The sequence below is a fragment of the Dromiciops gliroides genome, chromosome 2 (assembly GCF_019393635.1).
Source record: "Dromiciops gliroides isolate mDroGli1 chromosome 2, mDroGli1.pri, whole genome shotgun sequence".
NCBI classification, from domain to species: Eukaryota; Metazoa; Chordata; class Mammalia; order Microbiotheria; family Microbiotheriidae; genus Dromiciops; species Dromiciops gliroides.
Genome location: NC_057862.1, coordinates 110,094,434 through 110,113,099, shown reverse-complemented (window position 1 = coordinate 110,113,099; position 18,666 = coordinate 110,094,434). Strand labels below are relative to the sequence as shown.

The 18,666-nt window shown below is 54.6% G+C and overlaps 1 protein-coding gene across 1 annotated transcript; it reads left to right on the top strand.

Moving 5' to 3' along the window:
* Positions 1–1,878: 1,878 nt before the first annotated feature.
* On the top strand, positions 1,879–18,110 carry TRIM8 (tripartite motif containing 8). The gene is given in 11 exon segments (XM_043981737.1): positions 1,879–2,125; positions 2,128–2,233; positions 2,236–2,354; positions 2,356–2,532; positions 2,534–2,557; positions 2,559–2,600; positions 14,659–14,754; positions 15,177–15,410; positions 16,020–16,051; positions 16,214–16,329; positions 16,560–18,110. Coding segments are annotated over 11 exon segments (1,659 nt in total). The 5' UTR covers positions 1,879–2,020; the 3' UTR covers positions 17,168–18,110.
* The last annotated feature ends 556 nt before the right edge of the window (positions 18,111–18,666 follow it).

Below are 18,666 nucleotides of genomic sequence, written 5' to 3'. Positions count from 1 at the left end.
GGATCCGGACTCGGTCTGCACACACTCCCCTTCTTAACTACCCTAGAAACGCATGAATCCTTTAAGAGTTATAGCGAAACCCATGAGGCCCTGGCTGCGCTGTGTGCCCCGCTGGAGGCTGAGCCTAGAATTAGGACCGAGGGGCCGGGAAAGAGCCGGGGACCACGGCTGGGCGGCCCCGCGGAGCCCCATCTCGGGCTGTTGCACTGGTTTTTATTAAACATTTCATCCCTGAAATAACAATAACGCGTCAAGATGGCTGCGGGCGGGCCTCTTTCTTCCTTTTTTCCCCCGATGTGACGATAAGCGGAAAGGCGGCGGCGACTGCGGGCACCCAGGCTGGAGCCCAATTCCCGGGGGCCGCGTCCGGCCAGCCCCGGGTTGGGTCTGACAGGCGCAGGCTGGGCCAGTACCCGGGGGTCTGGTGTTTCTGCCTTCTTTGAAAACCCATGCACATATTTTTATTTGGTTTAAAAAAAAAAAGCTCTAAGGTGGGCGGTGCGGGGGCGGGGAACCCAGACCAAAGGGTCCTCTATGTCCTCTCCAGCCCCCTCCTTCCCCCGGCATCCCTACCTTCCCCGCCCCCACTGCGCTAAATAGAGCCCAGGGACCGCCGAGCTCAGCCCCTACCGCACCTCCAAGATTCGGGGGCCAAGAAGAAGAGAGCCGGGGTGGGGCGGGGAACGAGGGAAGGAAGGACAGAGGGTGACGAGGAGGGCGGGCAGAGGCCGGGGATGCGAGGTGCGCAGCCTCCCATTCTCGAGCGGTGGAGAAAAATTCCTTTCTAGTTGGATCAATCCTTGTTTTTCTCGCCCGCTGTCCAGCGTCTGAGACGCGTGGGGTGGGATTGGGTTTTGTTTTGTTTTGTTTTTTGCCCTGGTCTGGAGGCTGGGTGGCCGCGAAGAGGTGAGGGGGGCTCGGGCCCAAGCGCTCGGCTCGGGTTTTCCTCTACCTTCCCCTTCCTTCCTCTCTCCTGTACCCCCAGCCCACTCGGAGACGCGGTTTGGGGGACTCGGGGAGGGGGGGGGTCGTCCCTTTCCGTCCCTCCCGCTAGCACTCCCTCCCTTCTCTTGTCCCCTCCTCCCTACCCCGGTGCGCCCTCCCCCCCTCCTCGGTCCCCTCCTCCTTCCCTCCCTCAGCCCTCCCTTCCCCCGTCCGTCCCTCCTCCCTCCCACCCTCCCCCTTCCGTTTCTGTTGGTGGAGGGAGGCGGAAGGAGGAGGGCTGGGATCTCGGGCCGGGGACGGGAATTTCATCTGAATGACTGTCCCCCGCGCGCCCGGCGCCCCCGACTCGGCCCCGGCGCCCTACAGCTGCCGCCGGGAGGACAGCGAGCGGGGGACCGCCCCAGCCGGGACGCCGGGCGCTTGGCTGGGCCTCGCCCGCCCCGTTCGGACCTAGCTGAGCCCTCGGGCGCGGCGGCGCTTTTTCCGGCTCCTCTTTGAAGGGACGCGAATCTCGGACTCGGCGGCGGCGGCGGCGGCGCGGAGGAGGAGGAGGAGGAGGAGGAAGAGGAGGAGGAGCCGGGAGCGCGGGGTGGCGGCCGGCGAGAAGCCCCGAATCCCGGCAGCCAGAGAGAGGAAGGGAAGTGTGCGGCTCGCGGGGAGGCAGCTGCGGGGCGCGCCCCAATGTCAGCGGACGAGCGGAGCGGGGGAGGCGCAGGCGGCGGCCGCGGCTTCGTGGATGGAATTTGGACTTGGGCAGGCCCATCCCTGGCTCGTGCCCCGGGCTCCGGCCAGTTCCGCCCGCTAACACTCCACACACTCAGCGAGGGAGGAGGCGGCCGCGGCGTCGGCGAGCACCCCCTGCCTTGAGAAGCCGGGCGCCCTCCCGCCAGTGCGGAACCCCGGAGAGGGCTTGCGCTGCTGAGGCTCGCCCAGGGCGCTCGCGGCGGGGCTGCGCTTTAGCGACCGTCTTGGTTTTAAACGGGACTGGTCCCCGGCCCGCGGGTAGGAAGCTCAGGCCGGAACCCGGCCAGCAGCCAAGGCCCGGCCCGGGGCGCTACAGCCTGCCTCCTTCGCCATGGCGGAGAATTGGAAGAACTGCTTCGAGGAGGAGCGCATCTGCCCCCATCTCTGCCTGCACGTTTTCGTGGAGCCCGTGCAGCTGCCCTGCAAACACAACTTCCTTGCCGCGGCTGCATCGGCGAAGCCTGGGCCAAGACAGCGGCCTGGTTCGATGCCCTCGAGTGCAACCAGGCCTACATCCAGCGGCCCGGCTTGGAGAAGAACCTCAAACCTCCAACATCGTGGAGAAGTTCAACGCGCTGCACGTGGACAAGCCGCCGGCCCGCGCTGCACTGCGTTTGTTCTGCCGCCCGCGGCCCCCGCTGCCCGCCCAGAAGGTCTGCCTGCGGCTGCGAGGCTCCCTGCTGCCAGTCCCACGTGCAGTCGCACCTGCAGCAGCCCTCCATCCGCCCGCGGCACCTCCTGGTGGTGGCCGACGACGTGCGGGCCTGGAGCTGCCGCCAGCACAACGCCTACCGCCTGTACCACTGCGAGGCCGAGCAGGTGGCCGTGTGCCAGTACTGCTGGCTACTACAGCGGTGCCCACCAGGGACCACGCTGTCTGCGACGGTGGAGATCCGGAGAATGAGATTCGGGCAAGTATACTACCCGTGTCCCGGGCCCCGAAGACGGTTGGAAAAGGTGGGGGACAGGTTTCTCCACTCGGGTGGGGAGGTCTGGCGCAGGGCAGGAGTCCGTGGGGGCGTGGGCAGAACTGGGGGCCAGGGCTGCCTCCTCCCCCACCTTCCAGCCTGCCCGGCCACTGGACAAGGGGAAGAGGGCCTCTTGACCCCAGCCTGTCTGGTTCCCCTAGGCAATAAACAAAATGGACCTCACCACCGGGTTTGTCTGCTGTGGTTCCTTCCGTAGACGGAGGGTGTCTGAGGATAAGAGAAACCCCTTCCTAAATGACGAGGCAGGAAAGCCGCCTTGGCGGGGCCCCCGGGCCTGCTTCGGTGGGGGCTACAGTTTGTGTGACCAGTGTCCAGAGCCATTGCTGCCCCAGCTGGGACAAGCTGCTGCCCGGCAGCGCGGAAGTAAACAAAGGCAGCATGTTCGAAGGGCTGCGAGCCCCTTAAGAAACACCGGTTGTTGGGGGTTTTTGCTGGAGGTGAAGAGGAATAGAACTGAGTTATGTGTCTGAAGAAAGGCTGAGAATCCAAAGCCAGGGGCATAAAGTGAGGTTCTATGGGGGTGGCAGTGTCTGCCTGCGCAGACCCGTGTGCATGAACGAAACTTTAAAGTCTCTGTCACCTCGAGCCCTGTTTGCCTTTCTCCAAGCCCAGCCTTCTCCCCTCCCAGGTCGTCAGGAGAAGCTAAACACAGAAGGGGTAGGGGAAAAAATCTGATAGGTTTAGGTTGAGCTGCGTTGAAATCTGGTGTTCAGGCAGCTCACTCCCGGGGCTGGATGCCCGCTCCTTGCAGCCGCTCCCCTCCCATTGTATATGGGCTGTCAATGTCACCCCCACACATGCCTCCCTCTTGGGCTGGGGCCCAGGGCTGAGAGGCCAGCCTAAATGCAAGGTTGGGGGGGGGTGCCCCCCTCCCTTCCCCGGATGGACAGTTCCCATGGGGTAAGAGAGTTCCCAGTCTGGGGAGTCTGGGTGAGTCGTGGCAGAGGGAGGGAATGGAAAGATTCCATCTCTGTGGGAAGGCCCAGCCCCCAATCCCAGGCCCAGGGTTGAATAATAAAGAGGGGGCCTGAGCTGGGGGGAAGGGGACTGATTCTTCCTGACCCTCACCCCCCACCAATCACTGTTGGGTAGGGGGGACCTGGGGTCAAAGAGGGGCAGATGAGGCCCTGGGTAGGAGAAAGCCCTATAGGGGACTGCAAAATGGGGGGGGGGGCGGTAGTTTCCTGTGTTGGACCCAGTTCATGGGACTCACTCTTTAGCAATAAAGAATCCAGTGGGATGAAGGAGGAGCCAGTAATCGATAAAAATTGATGTATGATTAGTTTCCAATTTGTAGATCCAGCCCCAGCTTTCTTTTCACAGAACAGTTTCCTTAAAAAGGTGTTGGAGAGGAGAGGGCCTCCAGCTGCTCTTCAACCCTCTCCCCCTCCCAAAGGGAGCCCTGTTTCTTCCCTTTTTGACTGCCCCAGCTTGGCCCTGGGCAGAGAGGCTTCTGCAGTTGCTATTAATAAAGATTGGAAGGGGTTAGGAGGGAGAGTGAGCTAGTGATGAAAGGTATAGAGCCTTGTAGGAAAGCCAAGATGTCTAGCTCCTGTCTTGGGGAATGTGAGTAGTGGAGTAGAGAGGTGAAGATGTCTTCTGGATATGACTGGAAGAAAGAGATGGAGGGGAGACCCTTATAAGATAACTTTGCCAAGACTTCATGGGGGGGGGGGTGAGTGATCACCTGCCCCAGAAGAGGGGAACCTGGGTCCATTTGCTTCTGAGTAGGTCAGTGTATCTTTATGGGGGATGGGGGGTGGTCCCTCTAGCTGTGCCTGCATGTGATCCCTGACTGCTCTTAGAGTATAGTGTTAGGAGTATGCACACAGAGTCCCCTCTCCTGAGGCCCCAGGTGGCCTGGCTCTCTCTTCTCCTCCTCCGAGGCCATCCTGCATCTTCTCACTGGCTCTTGAAAAAAAAAGAAAGGGAGGCTGGAGGCCAGGCAGGAGCTACCAAACTTTGTAGGCAGTGTGTGCCAGACTCCAGATGGAAAACACAGGGCATTTTGTGAGCATCTGCATCCCTGCTAACTTAGCCCCTTAGCTGGACGCTTGTTCACCCCCACACACACCCCTACCTCTAGCCAGACCTGCTGTCTCCTGTTTCTCTGGCCCTCACATTCCTAGCATTAGAAAAGCATACCAACAACATTCCTGGTCAGGTTGGCTTGGTGGTGGTCCGTCCTCACCCTTAACTACACCCTCCCCCACCACAAAACACACACACACACAACACACACACCTGGAAAGATGGAGCCTCAGAATGGGCTGCCTGCTGCAAACATTGGCCCCTAGGAACTCAGCCTTTGGCCCAGGGGCCCCACGAGGCTGGAGGCTGCCTGAGTCTGGTTGGAACTAGACCAGAAGGCCCCGTTTTAGTTCCATCCACCAGCTGAGTCCAGTTTGCGAAATCTAACCCCTGATGTTGTGGGCTTAGCCTTAGAACTAAGGGCTGGGGAGTTAGGGAATAGCAACAACCCTAAAGTTAGGGGGGGCCTCCAAAGACACAGACAGGCTTGGACTCTCCCTTAACCAGTGCCAGCGCCCAGAGGACCTCTGGGGGGGGGGGGATGGAGGGAAGAGAGGAAGAGAGGCTTGATTGAGTGAGGGAGTGAGATGTGTTGGGGGGTACAACTACAACTCTTTTACTAGACCCCTTATGGATGAGCTAGTCCCCTCTTCCTCCCTCTTTTCCTACCGTCCAGGCGGCCTGGGTGAGAGTGGGTTGGGGGTAGGGCCATTGTCAGTCCTTGGAGTAGGGTGTGAGGGGACTACAGGAAATTGGTATTTGCCAGAATGTGTGAGCTGGGGGTGGGTAGAAAGGGAGGAAGATGGTGCTCCAAGGCTCCTGGGATGCCAGATCTCTGCCGTATTTGAAAGCTGACCTGGAGCCACAGAGTCCCAAGAGGCCAGAGGGAGGCTAAAAATCTGGGCTTTGAGTTTGGGGCTGGGCTGGGAAGGGACCCTGGGAATAAACTATGTGCAGGCTCTTTCTGAGGCCAGATGTTCCGAGGGGTGTGGGGAATCGATGGCCTGTGGGGCATCCGGTGTGGTCTGAGCCCCAGGCCAGTTGATTCCATCTTCCCCTCCCCCCACCGGATTTTGGGTTAGTGGGGGGGATTTCCATCAGGATCCGGGAATGTTGCTGCTTTCCCTGAGGCCGGATTTAAAGGATGGGGGTCACATTTACAGAAGGACTAGAGGAAGGGAGGGGGAGGGGGCTGTGTGTTTGTTAGAGGCATCTATGGAGGGTTCTTGTCTCTGCTCCGTCCTTTGCTGAGAAGAGGGAATCTGCTTGGGGGAGGGCAGGGCTAGAGAGAATGATCTGCTCCCATTTCTGGGTGGCTGGGTGCCCTTGTCATTTTTCAGATTGCTCGATTGCTCAGTAATTCTGGGGTGCCTGCAGGACTGGGTAGAAATCCCAGGGAGTGTTTAGAAGGTCTCTGGAATAGGCGGGGGAGGCTTCACGTGCTTTATGGTATCTAAACCATGCCCGGTTCCTACCCCTCATTTTTTTCCCATTCTTGACTCTCTTTTGAGGGTTGGGGTGTAATAAAGACTCCTAGACTTGGGCAGGTAGGCTGCTCTCAGCCTCCTCTTTGGTATGGAGTTTGTGGCTAGGTGGGGGGAAAGAACACCCACCCCCCACACACTGACTGCCCTGGGGGCTTGGGAGAAAGCTCTGGGTTTCCCTTCCTGCTCCTGTCTCCCTGGGTGGTCATGGGCACTGAGCCTTCTGCAGGATGGGCGGAGACAGGACCTGGGGGGCAGGGGGAGGATTTTTCAGCCTGAATTGCTTTCCTCAGCACTTGGGAGTAAGGAGGGTTCAGGTGGGAAAGTGGGGTGTGGGGGGGGACAACAGCTCATGTTGAAGTTGGGGGAAGAAAGGTTCTTGCACAGCCCCTCTGATGGAAGGAATAGGAGGGAATGAAGATCCGCCCCCCCCCCATCTTAGTTCCCCAGTCCCTTCTCTCTTTTTAAGGGAGGGAGGTAGTAACCCTGGGTGAGGAAGCAAAAGTGGTTAGCCTCCACCCCATCCCTGGGCTCTTAGCTACCCCAGACAATGGTGACAAGAGAGTGGCTGAAGAGGCTTGGTTTTCCCAGGCTCCTTCATCCAAGGGTTTCCTCCCATGCCCTACCTGAGAGGCCTTGGCTTGGTGAAGAGTTCATACCTCCGTCCTCCAGCTAGTCCTTTCTTTTTTGAATGTTTGGCCTCCCACCTTTCCCATTTCAGGACAAGAGAGAAGCTGGTAGATGAGTCGGAGGGGCCCACCACAATTAGCAGCACATAACCCAGAAGACACAAGCACTCACATTTCCCTCTATAGCATCATGCTGATCCAGCATGTGAAGCTGTCACATCCTTACCCCCATTCCACATGCTTCCTATGAAAGTGTGTCTGAGTGAGTGAGAGAGCGTTCATGTGTCTGTGTCTGTGTATGCGCTTGAGTGTGTGTGTGTGTGTGTGTCTGATATTTTGTGTATCTATGTGATGTGTGAGAGGTTATGTTTTCTGTGACTTTGTGGGCCTAAGACCTTCTTCAATGAGGAATAAAGGGAAGAAGATTCCCTGAAGACTAAATTTATAGAGGATGTAAAAGGAGAGACTAGAAGTCACTGAAATTGGGGGGGGGGCAGATTAGGGAGCTGGAAAAGGGGTTAAGGCCAGCCCCAGAGGCCCCGCTGTGGGCCCAGCCAGGCCAGCTCACTGGCTGGCTCTTTGAAAGCCTTCCCGGCCGGGCTGGCATTCAGACATAGACAAAGGGGGGCTTTCTCTCTGCCTCTTTGTTTGCCTGCCCCAGAGCCTGCACTCTGCGTGGCAGAAGCTAATTCCGCTCTGCAGCTGGGAAACCGGCTCCCTGTCTCTCAGGCGGGTCCAGGCTCTGGGTGTCTTTGCCCCTCATTGCCTGCCTCCTACTCTGGGGGTTGTCTGTGGGAAGGGATGGGGAAGGGGGGGGGGGAGCTTTGCCAGAGTTTGTGAGCCCTAAGGCTGAGAGCTCCCTTGGGGTCGGGGGTGTCCCAGGGGGAACTGGAAAGTGGGGGAGGTTAGGAAGCTTAGGTTGTGTGTGGGGGGGGTAGGGGAGCACTGGAAGGAACTGGTGATTTTGTTTACTTTGCCAGGCCTGGGGCCCTGCTGCCTCCCACCCCTTCCGGTTCTGAAGTCCGGGGCTTGTTTGCAAACTCGCTGCTGGCTTGGCAGCCCCTGGGGCCCCATTTCCCTCCTGACCTTGCTTCTCCTCAAGGTTGACTTGAGGCTTTTTATTATTATTATTTATTAACTTTTATATAGCCCCAGTGTCCCATAGCAAAGGCCTTCACCAGGCATCTCAACTGTCAGCAGACAAACTCCAGCAGCAACTCAAAAGCCCCCACCTCCCCCACTGATCCTGTCTCAGGGGAACCTGAGTGTGGGTGGCAGATTTACCCTGAACCCAGACTAGCCCCCAGAAGATGGGGAGGAAGAGGCTGGGGTGTGAGGGGAAGTGTCCTGCAGAGCCATGCCCTGCTTAGCTGAGGGAGTGGGATCTGAGGGTGGAGAAACTGCAGAGACCAGCTTGTCCGGCCATTCAGTCATGCTTCCCAGAAAGACCTGGAGGTCCCTACTGGTGGCAGGGAAGGCCCATTTACTTCAGCAGCCATTTTCTGTGTACCTGCTCTGGGCTAGACCCCTTCCTTTTGTGTGTCTGGAAGTTGGGGAGAAAACTAAAGGGAAATAAGGCACTGTTAAGACAGGTGTGTAGTCAGTTTAAGGAGAAAGAGAAAGGAGACTCAAAGGGGGAGGGGGGGTAGCAGGGTCATTGATGGATCAGACTACTTTATGGATGGGGGCCACCTAAGCTGGGCTTCCAAGGGGTTGAGAGAATTTCCATTGAAGTAAATTGCAGGTGAGGAAGGTGGGGTAAACAAAGGCATGGCAGCAAGACTCTAGGATGCAGTGAGAGTAGTTCACTTTGGTTAGATTGCATATTAGAGTGGAGAGATATGCCCCAACTTAGATTAAAATGTCATTGGGAGATAGGAAACAAAATAAAACCAGTAAAACATGGATACCTTTACATTTTAAATCTAAGTCGTTATTCAGTCTGCAGGAATCCTTGACTATAGGTTTGTGGCTCCCATTTCTATTTGAGTTTGACATTACTGAAGAGTATGTGAAAGAAAGTAGTATGATTCAAGACTGGGCAGGTCATTTGGGAAGGGGCCTTGAATGCCAAGTTAAGAAATTTGAACCCAACTTACAAGTAATAGGGAGCCATTGAAAGTTTTGAGCAGGAGAATAATGTAATTAGAACTATGCTTTAGGAATAATATCTGGGAGTTTGAGTTTGCCCAACCCTGCTTGGCAAGTTGACCCCGGGAGCTTGGGTCCTTCGGCTCTGGGGCAGGGGTAGGGATCTGAGAGGCAGCTAGAAGCCCCAAGCTCAAGTGTCTGGTGCAGCCCACTTGCTGATCTCTGAAAATCAGCCCGCGAAGCCCCCTCCTATGTGCCTGGCCCTTGCCCTAAGGGAGCTCACTGTCCAGTTATTGGCTCTGTCTTAACCCTGCTAAATCCCTTCCCCTCCAGGAACCCTATGTTTCCCAATTCTGAAATGGGCCCTTGGCTGGCCCACCCTCCTGGGACTGACCCACACTGCCCAGACCTGCCCCCACCTCCCTCCCCAAGGCGAGTAAAGCCAGAGATAGAAGGCTGGGGTTATTTCTGGCCCTCTCCCCTACTCCCCTTACTCTGGGACAACAGGCACCTGGCCCTGACCAAAGTTTGGAAAATGGGTGTATGAAGCCTTGGAGTAGGAACATTTATATCTTCTTCCTTGACAGGGAGTTCCTTTGGTGGTCTCCTGCCCTGATATGCCACAGAAAAAGCTGCTTGGAGGACCAGGTTGGGTAGAGCGGGCCAGGTGCCAGGGGAGGCCCAAGGGAGTCCCCCTGAGTCTTGAGCTCTGGGACGATCTTGCCTTTGTCCTCGCATGTCCAGTAGTTAGCAGAGAACCTGAAATGCTGGCCATGCTGAGTAAATGCTCACTTAATAAATGCCTTCTTTCAGAGCCTTCTTAAGCAGGGAGGAGCCAGGCAGGGGAGGTGAGGGAACAATCTGATAAGAATTCCTTACACGTGTGCGTTTATGAAGCAAAAAAACACTGTCTTAAGACATTCTCTTATCTGATCACCACAGAATGACTTCGAGGTCAACTCCATCTTAAATACAAGGAAATTGAGCCCCAGAGAAGGGATGTGACTTGCTCAAGGTCACACAGCAAACTAGCGGAAGTGCTAAGGCTAGAATCCAGATCTCTTGACTCCCACTCCGATGTTTCCATGGTACCATGCATGCGGCCTCGATATATACACCCACAGGCTTGTGACCATGATATAAGTGTAGTATATCACACTCACCATGTGATACCATCAGCCACCCCAGGAAATTCAGGGTGGGGATGAAGGGTAGGGAACACTGGCTTAAAGAGAAGAGATTTCAGGTCCCTAGAGAAGCCAAGCCTTTGGCCATAACCTCAGATTTGGAAGGCCTTGGACTGGGGGAACAGCTAGACAAAGCAAATCTTTGGTTTGAGCTGCTCAGGTGGGCAGAAGAGGGGCTCTCCTGTGCCCAAGGATGACTTGCTTGAAGGAAAGCCCTGTCTCCCCTCTTAGGGGTCCTCTCACTTCTGATTTCTTCTTCTGCTGGGCCAGCATCCTTGCTCTATCTTCAGTTCTCTTTGGCTAGGGCAGAGCAGGCAGAATAAAGAGGCCAGTGAACTGGACAAAGAGCCCCCCAAGGTCCCTTCCCTCAAGCATTCCTTTGACCAGAGGGCCCAAGCATATTGGGGCTTACACATTCTCATTCTAGGAACCTTTAAAACTCTGGGAAGGTGGTCGCAGTTCAGGAAGGAATCCCAGGTAGGACAGGGATGGGGCTAGCAGGTAGCTCCCCAAATTGGAGAGTCAAAAGGGACTTCATTGGCCATCAAGGCCAATTGTTGGACAGGATGAAGAGACAACCTGTGAGGGGTGGTCCTGGTTCAATGGGGAAAGAAACTTGGGCCGAGAATTGTGATATTTAGTTGTCTTCCCTTCTCCCCCCCCCCCCCAGCTGCTGAGGAAGTAGCTGCAAAGGAGGGGAGGTGCTGAGGCAGGGCCTGTGCAGACACATGTACAAGGGTTAAGGGGCTTTAGTCAGAGTAATTGGGGGGGGGGGGAGATGATTGTAGCAGCAGCAGCAAGGGCTCTAGGCTGACCTGAGGCTGGGGGAGGATGCCGGGCTAGGGGCCCTGCTGAGTAGGAGTTTGTGGGCCAAAGGTCCCCTCTAGAAGAAAAGGCCCATTGTTCCCGTGGGGGGTCGGGAGGGGGAAGTCCTGGGCCTCCTTCTCTTTGGGGCCCCCTCTCCCCCACTGCAGCCCTGGGGGCCTATAGAAAGTCTTTGCCTAGGTCTGTGTGTGAGACAGGCCAAGCCAGGCCTGAGCCCTGATAATCCTGTTTCTCTCCCTCTCTCTGGGCAGCTTTTACAAGGCTTTGGGAAAAGCTTCATCCCCCACTTCCCTCCCTTTCCTCAAGTTGTATTCTTGGGACCTGACCCGCAGGCCAGTAGCAGTGTCCACTTTGCATGGTATGGGGGCAGGGAGTGGCTGGGGTTGGGTTCTCAAAGGAGATACACTGAGGGTCAACTCAGGCAGCTGGCCCCAGGAGAGACTTCAGCTCCTTCTTTCTGGCCTGGGTCAGGACCCTTTGAAGCTGGGAGTTGAAAAGCAAGCCTACTCTTCATCTCACTGTTTCCTAGTGTAGTTTTCCTTTGGTTCCTTACTAGGCCTCTTACCCCATCTGTAACATGGAGGGGGCCAGACCAGGACTCAGGAGCATTCACTGTCACTTGATTACTTTTTTTTTTTTTGGTGAGGCAATTGGGGTTAAGTGACTTGCCCAGGTTCACACAACTAGTTAAGTGTCAAGTGTCTGAGGCCAGATTTGAACTCAGGTCCTCCTGAATCCAGGGCCGGTGATTTATCCACTGCCCCCCACTTGATTACTTTTTAATGGGGTGGAGGGGTTCTCATTTGTTAGGTTGTAAGTGAATTGAAATCATATTGATCTTACTCATGATAGAAGAGGATCTCCAAATCCAAGGAAAAAAAAAAAAGAACTGTGGAGTATAGATGCTGATTGAACCATACTATTTCTTTTGTTTTGGGTGCTATTGTTTTTTTTTTTTCTATTTTGAGGTTTTGCATCACTGCTCTGATTTTTTCTCTTATAACAGGATTAATGCAGAAATAGGATTAATGTTATTATGTGTGTGTGTGTGTGTGTGTGTGTGTGTATATATATATGTATATAGATATATAGATATAACCTATATCAGATTGATTACCTGCTGCCTAGGGGAGGGGGGAGGGAAGGGGGGAGAAAAATCTGAAATTGTAAAGCTTGGATAAACAAAAGTTGAGAACTATCTTTACATGTAACGGAAAAAATAAAAGACCTTATATGTAATAAAAAATAAAACATAAAAAAAAAAGAAATCATATTGATCTTGGAGGCAGGAGCACTTAGGGTCAGAAATTTAAACAACAGAACAGGCCTTAGAGGTCATCTAATCCAGCCTCTTCATTTGAGAATTGAGGAAACCGAGGCCCAGAGAGATCAAGTGATTTGCCCAAGATCACACAGGAAGAAAGTAACTGAGCCAGGATTTGGCATAAAATGGAGTAGTTCTCTCTCCATTATATTATATGAATGTGCTACGTAGCCCCAGCTGTTTTACAGCTGGCTCTCTGGGGACCTATTCACTTCTATGGGTTCTGGTCTTAATCCTTCCATTCTCTGGGCCTCAGTTTCCTCCTCCACAAAATGGAAGTACCAGATAAAGGCACAAACTTGACTGTGACCTGGAGTCAGGTTATGGGAGTCTAGGGCTAGATTTCAGGGAGCCCATGAGCCTGTGATAGGGAATTGGCCTGTTCCTTCCATTAGGAACATAGGCAACAACTCCTGATTCCAAGAAGGGGTCACTAGGTCTCACCAGACAATTGCATCTAGATGGTCTGTGAGGCCCGCCCAGCTCCGAGGCTCAAGGACTCTATGTAGAGTCTCATCATCTCACCACAACCCACTTGGGCAAATCCCTTCACTTCTCAGACTCTCATTTGTAAAAAGAGCTTGGAGTAGCTGAGGGGGCCTAAAGAGGGCATGGGGTCCTGAGTTAGCAGCTGTTCTTCTGCCCCCTGGCCCCAGACTCCATCAGGGAAGGAGGGGGAGCTCCAATAGTACCAGTTAGCACCAGACCAACCCAGAACTAGAAATCTGAGGTAGGAGAAAACCATAACCAGCAGCCTTCAGCAGCAAGGCTTGTGGACACTCCCAAGTGCAGCCTGAACCAGATGAAAATGTAATTAGGAAACATTTAACAGAATAAATAAAAATGAAAGAGAGCATAGATAATGTTAATATGTAGTTTTCTAAGTCGGTGTGCTGCTTACTGAGATTCTTATGTACAGTTTCTATTTAAGTTTGACACCATTGGACTAGGGTGTGAGTAAGAAAGACTTAAGGCGCCTGTGCCTGCCTGCAGATTCTCACCTGCCCTTCCTCTTCTGGAATAGTTAATAATTAATTAAAGTGATCTTGGCCTTATTCATTGGACCAGTGCTTATTGACCCCCTATATGTGTCTGTTCCTTGTGTTTAGCCACTTATGGAAGGTGATACTGGAGGAACCACTGTCTCTTAGGGGCCTCGTAGTCCTCAGCCTCATACCCATCATTTCAAGAATAATTAAAACAAGGCTATCATTTTAAAATGCCACCTGATTGGTTGGAGAGAGGTCACAGATAGAGTAGTAAGTCACACAACCCCTTCATTGGCCACTCCAGTGCTCTTTTGGGCTCAGAGAGAAGTGACTTCGCTCCAGGTCACCCATCAGAGCTGGGTCTAGAACCCACATCTCCAACCCCTCAACTCCATTGAGTTTAAATATTAAAGGAAGGTTTCCAGGACTTGGTCTGGGTCAGTGATCCGTGGGGTTGAATTTGGATAGGTTTGGGAAGGGTATTTGTTAGGCAGCAAAGACAGACACTGAAATGTGCAAGCTGTGTTTGGGGAGAGTGGCGAGTCTACTGGAAAGAAGGTTATGTTGTGATTGTATAGGAGCAGGCAGGTTTGGACTTTATCTTGAGAAACAAATGGTATTGTGAGAACTTGGTTTGAAGACAAGTGATCTGGCTGCAAGCAGTGGGGGAATAGATGTGTGACTGTGTGGGGGGGCGGTGCTGGGCATGCACCAAAGTCTCCTGGCTCACCTGAGTCTAAGAGGAATGAATGTTGGGGTTCTCCTTCCCCATGCTCTCTTCCTCGGCAGAAGGCTGCCTGGTTTGGCTGCTCTGGTAACTAGGCCCGTCTTCTGACTGGGGAAAGCTAAGAGCGATGGGATGGGACAGAGAACCACAGGTTTCTGACTACTCGGGCCCACAAGAGAGGAGAGCCTGGAGTGGGGGCAGGGAGCAGAGCAGGAGCCAAAGCTGGAATCTTGGATGAGAAGGGTCATCATCTTGGCCCGGTGCTTTAGGAAGTAGCAGAAGTGTGGCCTTGAAGGAACTATGGCCTCTGGGGTCTGTTTCCTCACTTGTAAAAGGAGGTGGTTGGACTAAATTTTGTTCCTTCCAGCTTTAATCTCTCCCTCTGTCCTGCCACCCCCCCAAATTCTTCCTCTCCCTCCCCTCTTGGAGATTATCCTGGCTGTGTGTGGGTTGTGCCATATCCAGGACCACCAGGATGGAAAGAGTAGCTAAGGTTGGAAGTTGGAGGGAGGGATTGCTGAGGCTCTGGAAGCAGTTGGTCCCTTCCTGCCCAGGGTGTGGAAGAAGAGTAAGGGGGAGAGATTACAAAGTCCCTTTGAAAGAAGCTGTTGCTTTCCAGATCTCTCCTGATTAACCGTCCCTCCTTCCGTCCTCCCCAAGTGACAGTGCTCTCCTTCCCAATCCTCCTTACAGAAGATGCTCATGAAGCAACAAGACCGGCTCGAGGAGCGGGAGCAGGACATTGAAGACCAGCTCTACAAACTGGAGTCCGATAAGCGGCTGGTGGAGGTATGGAGGGGAGCAGGGTCCCCTTGTCGGGAGTAGCAAGGATAGTGTTTCTGCCCCCTTAGGGACCGTTAGAATGGGGGGGGAGGCCCCTCTCCCAGTCAGGCCACAGGCAGCAGCTGAACACAAGTTCCTCTGTGTGTGTAGACCCATGTCAGGCTAGAGGAAGCCAGAGGTTCTGTCTCTGCCTTTGCAGGGGTACCTGACATCCAGAAGGGCAGGATGGGATGGAATTCGTCCTAAGGTGTGATCTCTGCAGAGAAGGGAGAGGTTACTGGGCTGTTCAAGCATCCCAGGAGGCTTTCTGGGGGGGAGAGGCTTGCGGTAGACCTTGAAGGACAGGCAGGACCAAGGAGTGTGAAGGAATGGCAGGGTGCAGACCGGCCTCCGCACTGACCACGGGGCCTCTCTGTCCCTGGCTGCAGGAGAAGGTGAGCCAGCTGAAGGACGAGGTAAGACTGCAGTATGAGAAGCTGCACCAGCTGCTAGATGAGGACCTTCGGCAGAGCATGGAGATCCTGGACAAGGCCCAGGCCAAGTTCTGCAATGAGAACGCAGCGCAGGCCCTGCACCTCACTGAGCGCATGCAGGAGGCCAAGAAGCTCCTCAGCTCCGTGCAGCTCGTCTTTGACAAGACGGAGGACGTCAGCTTCATGAAGGTGGGGGAGGAGGGCAGGGAGAGGCCCTTTGCACTAGGGAGCACTAGGGGGGCGGAGCCGGGTAGGGAGACTGAGGACAGGTGGCTACAGGTTCCAGCGACTTAGAATCTCAGAGTCACCAACCACATGATGAGGGCACCTGCTGTGTGCCAGCCATCGTGCTACGCACTTTCTACAAGTATCAGCTCATTTGATCCTCATAACAACCATTGTGTCGTAGGTGCTGTTATATTACAGTTGAGGAAACTGAGGTAGAGGTTCAGTGACATGCCCAGGGTCACACAGCTAATAAGTATAGGAGGCTGGATTTGAATTCGGCTCTTCTGGACTCCAGGGCTGGTGTTCTGACATGGCACCACCAGCTGCCTAAGGTTCTAGGAGGGTGAGTTCTAAAACAGGAAGGAACTGGTCAGTACTGAGGCTAGACCAGGATGTAACTGAGTTGTTGTGGCCTGCAGTCCCTAGTCAGCTCTTTCCATACAGTCAGCCTGGAGTTTATGTGAAGAGTGACATTCCTACCTGGGAGGGGAGGGGGGTTCCCACCTGACAAGCAGCCCCCGAGCAGGGGTGCCCGCGCCTTACCTTGTCCCGCCTTTTCTTTCTCTTCAGAACACCAAGTCTGTGAAGATCCTCATGGATAGGTAAGCGCGCGTCCTTGCTTCCAGGGGCTGAGAATGGGGGGGGGGGGAAGGGTCCCCTCAAAGCTCTAGGGCTGAAAATCTGGGGATACGTCGGTCACAGGCGGGGCAAAGGCACCTTACAATGGATGGATACCCACTTTTCTCCCCCACCCCCACCCCCAGGACTCAGAGTTGCACAGGGGGCAGCCTCTCCCCTCCCAAGATTGGCCACCTCAACTCCAAACTCTTCCTGAGTGAGATCTCCAAGAAAGAGAAACAGCTGAGGAAACTGCTGGAAGGTAAGGACAGGTGCCCCAAAGCTGTGGCCATGCAGTAGCCCTGGTGGGGCTTGGTCATGGGGACGAAGGGCCCTTCCTCACTGATTGCTCCTGCTGGTCTGAGCTCTTTGACTCAGCCTGTCATCCAGTAGTCTTTTAACCCATTCAAGGTGGACTGGTGGCCTTTCTCTCTGTGACCCCCTCCCTCCCCTAAAGTGACCACTAACCTCAGTTTGCCTTCTCTTCCACAGGCCCCTTTAGCACCCCGGTGCCCTTTCTGCAGACGGTCCCTCTGTACCCTTGTGGTGTGAACAGCGGCTCTGGGGCAGAGAAGCGCAAGCACCAGACGGCCTTTCCCGAGGCCAGCTTCCTGGAGTCCCCAGCAGGCCCCGTAGGGAGCCAGTTCGTGGGCCAGCCGGCCTCAGCCGGGGAGGGCCAGTCGAGCCAACTGGGGCCCTGTAGTTCCACTCAGCACCTTGTGGCCCTTCCAGGAGGGGCACAACCTGTCCATTCGAGTTCGGTGTTCACGCCATCACACTACGCCAACAGCACGGCCCCACAGCAGCCAGTGCTCCCCCAGTATGGGGGCCGCAAGATCCTCGTCTGCTCCGTGGACAACTGTTACTGTTCCTCTGTGTCGAACCACGGCAGCCACCAGCCCTATCCCCGTTCTGGCCATTTCCCCTGGACGGTGCCCTCGCAGGAGTATTCACACCCACTCCCACCTGCCCCCTCTGTCCCTCAGTCACTCCCAGGCCTGGCTGTCAGAGACTGGATAGATGCCTCCCAACAGCCTGGACACCAGGATTTCTACAGGGTGTACGGTCAGCCGTCCACCAAACACTACGTCACAAGTTAACACCGGGGCTAGCTGGGGTGGTTGGGGGGAGGCTATTGGGCCCCCCCCAGCCAGCCCCTCAATTATGCAGCCCCAGTTCTTCCTCTTTCCTTTGATGGCTTCTCTCCCCCTCCTCCCATTTTCTTTCAATTTTTATTTTCATTTTCGGGGGGGGGGGGGGGGAGGGAGGTTTTATACAAATTTGCTGGAAGCCAAGAAGATGACCGGACTTGGGGGTCTGGGCTGGGGCTCTCTCTAGCTTTGAAGGTGCCTCACTCCAGGAGGGGTGTGTCTCTCTGTCTCTGTTTCTCTATTCCCCTCCTTGCCCCTCTTCCTTGGGCCCCCCCTCCGCTGGAAGGATCTGTGGTGCGCCCCCCCCCCCTTACCCCCCACACCCAGCCCGGCTGTGGCTGGAGGGGCTGGTGCCTGCTGGGCTGATTCTACCTTCAATTTCTTTGGGGAAGGTCAATCACTGATTCAGTAAGAGATGACCCCGTAGATTGTGTGTGTTTTTTGTTGAATTTTTTTTTTTTTAAGCCAAGAATGATTTTTCCCCCTTCCCTTTCCCTGAGTTCAAAGGCCACTTCTCACACAGCTTTTGGCATCTTCTGGGCACAGAGCAGGATCTATGGACATAATGGAATAACCGGAGCCCTCCATGCCCTGGACAGGGGGAGAGGAAGGGACTCTGACCACAGGCCTGGACTCTGACAATGATGACAAATACCAATAATAATGAGAGAGGCCTAGTTGAGATCTAGGGGCTGGGAGTGGGGGCAGGGCTGCCCAGCTCTCACTCCTTTCCCGGATTTTGACGCTGCAACTTCCTGTAATGAGCACTTTGTATAAAACGTGGACTTCCTGTTCTGAAGGCACAGGTATTTATTCTGTAACCCGTCTTAGAGCACACACCCAAATCCAACCTTCTAATAAACATGATGGCAGACTTCTTTGCTCCTCCTAATGCCCCAGCCCCAGCAGCCTCCTCCTTTTCCTTGGGGCTACCCAGTGGGCTGGGCTAGGGAGAGAAGGTGAGTTTGGAATGGGGGTAGGGGCCAAATGGAAGGCTGCTTGTTGTACCAGTGTAACGTCTTAGAACTAACCAGTCAGACAAGAGAGAAGGGTTTTAGAGTCTGTGACACAAAAAAGGTTTTAAAAAAAAAAAAAAGCTGGCCTAGTGAAAAGAGCCACTGGGAATCTGTAGACCTTGGTTCTAGGGAGGGCTTCCTAACTCTGCCAGTAACTCAGTGTGTGACCTTGGGCAAATCACCTTGCCTTCTCCATGCCCCAGCTTCCTCGTCTATAAAATAAGGGGGTTAGACTGGTGGATGATCTCATGGAACACACAAGTTTAATTAATAGATAAAACCATTCTTTTCCATCCTACCCTATTCACCCCCTCCTGCCATAGCCACCACCTCCTCCCCCCAAAAAAGAAAGCCCTCGTTCTGAGCATGTCAGCTAAAGGAAAGAGGATGTGTGATTTCTTACTGGGACAAAGAAAGCACGGACGGCCTCAG